Here is a 3261-nt window from a genome sequence, read left to right on the forward strand (position 1 = left end):
GGATGGTCTGGAGTGTGCAAGCCACCCGCCCCTGAGTGTCCTTGCTTAGGGAAGATAAAGCCCTGGGTGCGTTAGCTGCTGTGAGTTGCTCAGATTGCTTGGCCTTGTTGCATTATTTTGCCTCAGTTTCCCTAATTCCACTTGTCGAGGAATTACCCTAGCGTCTTACCAGCAGCCCCAGCACTGTGCCCAGCAGCGACGAGGTGGAAACAATCCGAATGTCCATCAGCAGACGATTCGATAAAGAAAACTTGGTGCGTTCCTACAATGGGTATCACAGGGTGAGGCAAAGGCGGGTTTGCAGTTGTGAGTACACGAAACACAGAGTTTATTCTTATATCATTAGTTATTAATTATCGTATTCCTTTCCATACAAATAACTGTAAGCCTATTATTTCCCCACCCGATATTCAGCCATAAACAGGAGTGATGTACTGAAGGGGCAGGCGTGACGCACCGACGATCCCTCATCCAGCCTCTAAGTGGCCGCCCACCCAGGTTCCAGCCCAGAGGCAGGTCCCCAAGTGCTCCCTGGAGCACCGTCCCAGCCACACAGGAAAGGGTCCTGTTGTGGGGTCACCAGTCTAACCATGCAGGCGGCCCAGGCCCCACGTGCAGCTGCACGCGCCACACCGATGCCATTATATACACCAGCCTGGACTCCCAGGGGTCGGCTCCAGGAAGCGGATTCACGATAGTACGTTTGTGCTTGGTTAGAGCTGAGGGTGCCTGCACCTCACTTCTGTCCACACCCCTGCTACTCTCTGGACACTGAAGATCATGTGGGGTCCTGTTTGTCCCTGCTGGCCAGGATCCGGCTGGGCTGAGGCTCCCCACAAAACCTCAGGGCCCCGGGCACACAGAGGGGCCTTTTCCCTGGGGGGCCTGGGCGGTAGTCTTCATTGCTGCCCAGGCCACAGGGCACCCTGGGGAGACCCTCAGCACCAGAGACAGGCCTCCATTGTATCCTGCTTCTAAGACGTCAGCACCTCTACCCAACTCTGAACAGTCTCGTCCCAGCCCTCATCCGGCAGATGGTCCCAGCACCAGCCCAAGCCCAGCAGCCAGGGGGACAGGGTCTCCTTCCTGAGGCCACGGGAAGTGACCGGCTGCCCTGGGAGAGACCACAGCAGCTGGGCCAGCGCGTGGAGGTCGCTGGCAGAGGCAGGGCACTGTTGCAGGAAGTGACCGGCTGCCCTGGGAGGGACCGCAGCGCCTGGTCCAGGGCATGGAGGTCACTGCAGGGCACTGTTACGGATTGAATTGTGTTCCCCCAAAATTCGTATGTTGGGGTCCTAATCCCCAGTACCTGTGCACGTGGATGACCAACCCAAGATGCAGTCATCTGATCAGCCCTAATCCACTGTGACTGTGTTGCTATAAAAGGGGGATTAGGACAGACACACCCACAGGAAACCCCTGTGGGGATCAGAGCCGGCTGCCCAAGCCGAGGTGCTGCCCGTGGCTGGAGAGAGCCCTTCCCTGTGTCCTCGAGGCCCTGCGTCCCCCGGAGACAAAAGTCTGTTCTCCAAGCCACGGAGTGTGTGGCCCTCGGTCATGTCACTCAGGAGGCTGTGCAGGCGCCCTCTGCTCTGCCCCCCTCTCTCCACAGGTGGGGGTTAGGGGCAGGGCCCTGCACAGGCCACTGCTGGGCGCTCACTTCCAGCCGCCGTGGGCCACAGCTCTCGGCCTCCGGGGCCCGTGATAGGTGAGGCAGAAGGGGCAGGGTTGGCCTCAGCTGGAGCTGGTGCTATTCCAAGAGCCCAGAAAGCCCAGGAGTGGCCAGGCCCCCACCCTGCCCCTGTCTGGGCCGCCCCCCTCCCCCCCTGCTACCCCCAGCAGGCCGCCCCCCCCTGCTACCCCCAGCAGCGGTGTGACAGCTACTACCCGCCCTTTAATCTCAGATGCCTCAGGAAGGCACAGAAAGAGGACACTCCGGCTGGTCACTGTGTCCACCGGGCCCAGGCTGGCCTTTAAGGGGCGAGGGCAGAGCAGCCCTCTTCTCAGAGGAGCCTGGGACGGAGCCAGAAAGCAGAGGCAGGATGCGGGGTGCAGAGGCCCCGCCCCACAGGCGCTCAGTAGAGAGGAGGGAGGAGGGGCCTCCTGCCTCCATCCCGACGGGCGTCTGGCCCCTCTGCAGGCCGTCCAGTGCCAGCCAAGGGTCCGCTCCAGAAGCTTCCGTCCATTTTCCCCAAAGTGGACACGATGCCGCTGGCCGAGTCGGGGCTCGGGGACTTTCAGGACCGCGCCCACTGTGTGCCGAGGATGGGAGACGGACAGGCCCGGGGGCCTCGTGCAGCCTGTTCCCGGGGTCTGGATCCTGACCGAGACCAGCTCCCACATAGCCACCTCCTGGCCTGGCAGCCAGGCTCTGCTGGTCACAGGACAGTCCGCAGGCCGAGGCGTAGAGGGGCCCAGAACTCTGCACGCTTCCTGGGAGAGGTGGGGAGCGGCTGCCCCCGTAGCAGCCCAGGGCACAGTAGTCGCTGCTGCTGCCCTCTGACTGGGGGGGCGCCGGCCTGGCGGGCCTCGCGGGCACCCACTCCTCCTGCGGCAGGTAGGCAGGCAGCTGCCCTCCCCACTCCAGGGCTGCAGGCAACTCCTCTGCCGGGAGCCCAGTGCCAGGGCCCTCCTCCTCTGGGCTCACGAACGGCCAGGGATCCGCCGGCTCGTAGGTAAGCAAGGCAATGGCCTCCCGGGCGCTGGACTCCGAGGCTCCTTGGGCGGCACCGACACCCACCTGGCTCGGCAGTGCACCAGCTCTGTGGGTCCCTGTCCAGATCTGGAACAGAGCATGGGGCTCAGGCAGCGCGATGGACTCGCCTGGAGCAGCCTCCCCTCCTCCTCCAGGAAGCCCTCCCGACACCCATACCCAGAGGCCAAGCAGCACCTGTGCCCTGTCTCCCCCCCACCCCCCACCCAAAAAACCCCCGCGCCATGTGCCAGCCCAGCCTCAGCAGGGGACCCCAAGTTCCTTCAGGCCCCTCCCCCTCCCCTAGCACAGGGCCTGGGGCTCACAGCAGCCAGAAATGGGTGGGAGGGGAAGGGAGGGGGAGGACCAAGGAGAACTGAGCCAACCTCTGCCTGCTGCTCCGGCACTTTCAGCAACTAGAGCTCCCCGACCCCCACTCCCGCCCTCACACACCCACCAAACACTGGAGATGCTGTTGGGACTGGAGCCTTTGGGTTGAGGCAGGCAGACCTGCACCCCTTCCTGGGGCCACAGGAGGCAGCCCTTTCCACCCCCACACCTCCCCCCAA

The 3261-nt window shown here is 63.4% G+C and overlaps 1 protein-coding gene across 1 annotated transcript in view; it reads right to left on the reverse strand.

Annotated features, from left to right (window-relative positions):
* Positions 1 to 1909: 1909 nt before the first annotated feature.
* The window catches only part of IL9R (interleukin 9 receptor), a 12124-nt gene continuing 10772 nt past the window's right edge, over positions 1910 to 3261 (reverse strand). The window contains exon 9 of the mRNA XM_015565589.1: positions 1910 to 2782. Within this exon, the coding sequence (XP_015421075.1) occupies positions 1910 to 2782 (873 nt within the window). The remainder of the gene's footprint in view (positions 2783 to 3261) is intronic.

This window comes from Myotis davidii, unplaced genomic scaffold (genome assembly GCF_000327345.1).
Source record: "Myotis davidii unplaced genomic scaffold, ASM32734v1 scaffold100, whole genome shotgun sequence".
In the NCBI taxonomy this organism is placed as follows: Eukaryota; Metazoa; Chordata; class Mammalia; order Chiroptera; family Vespertilionidae; genus Myotis; species Myotis davidii.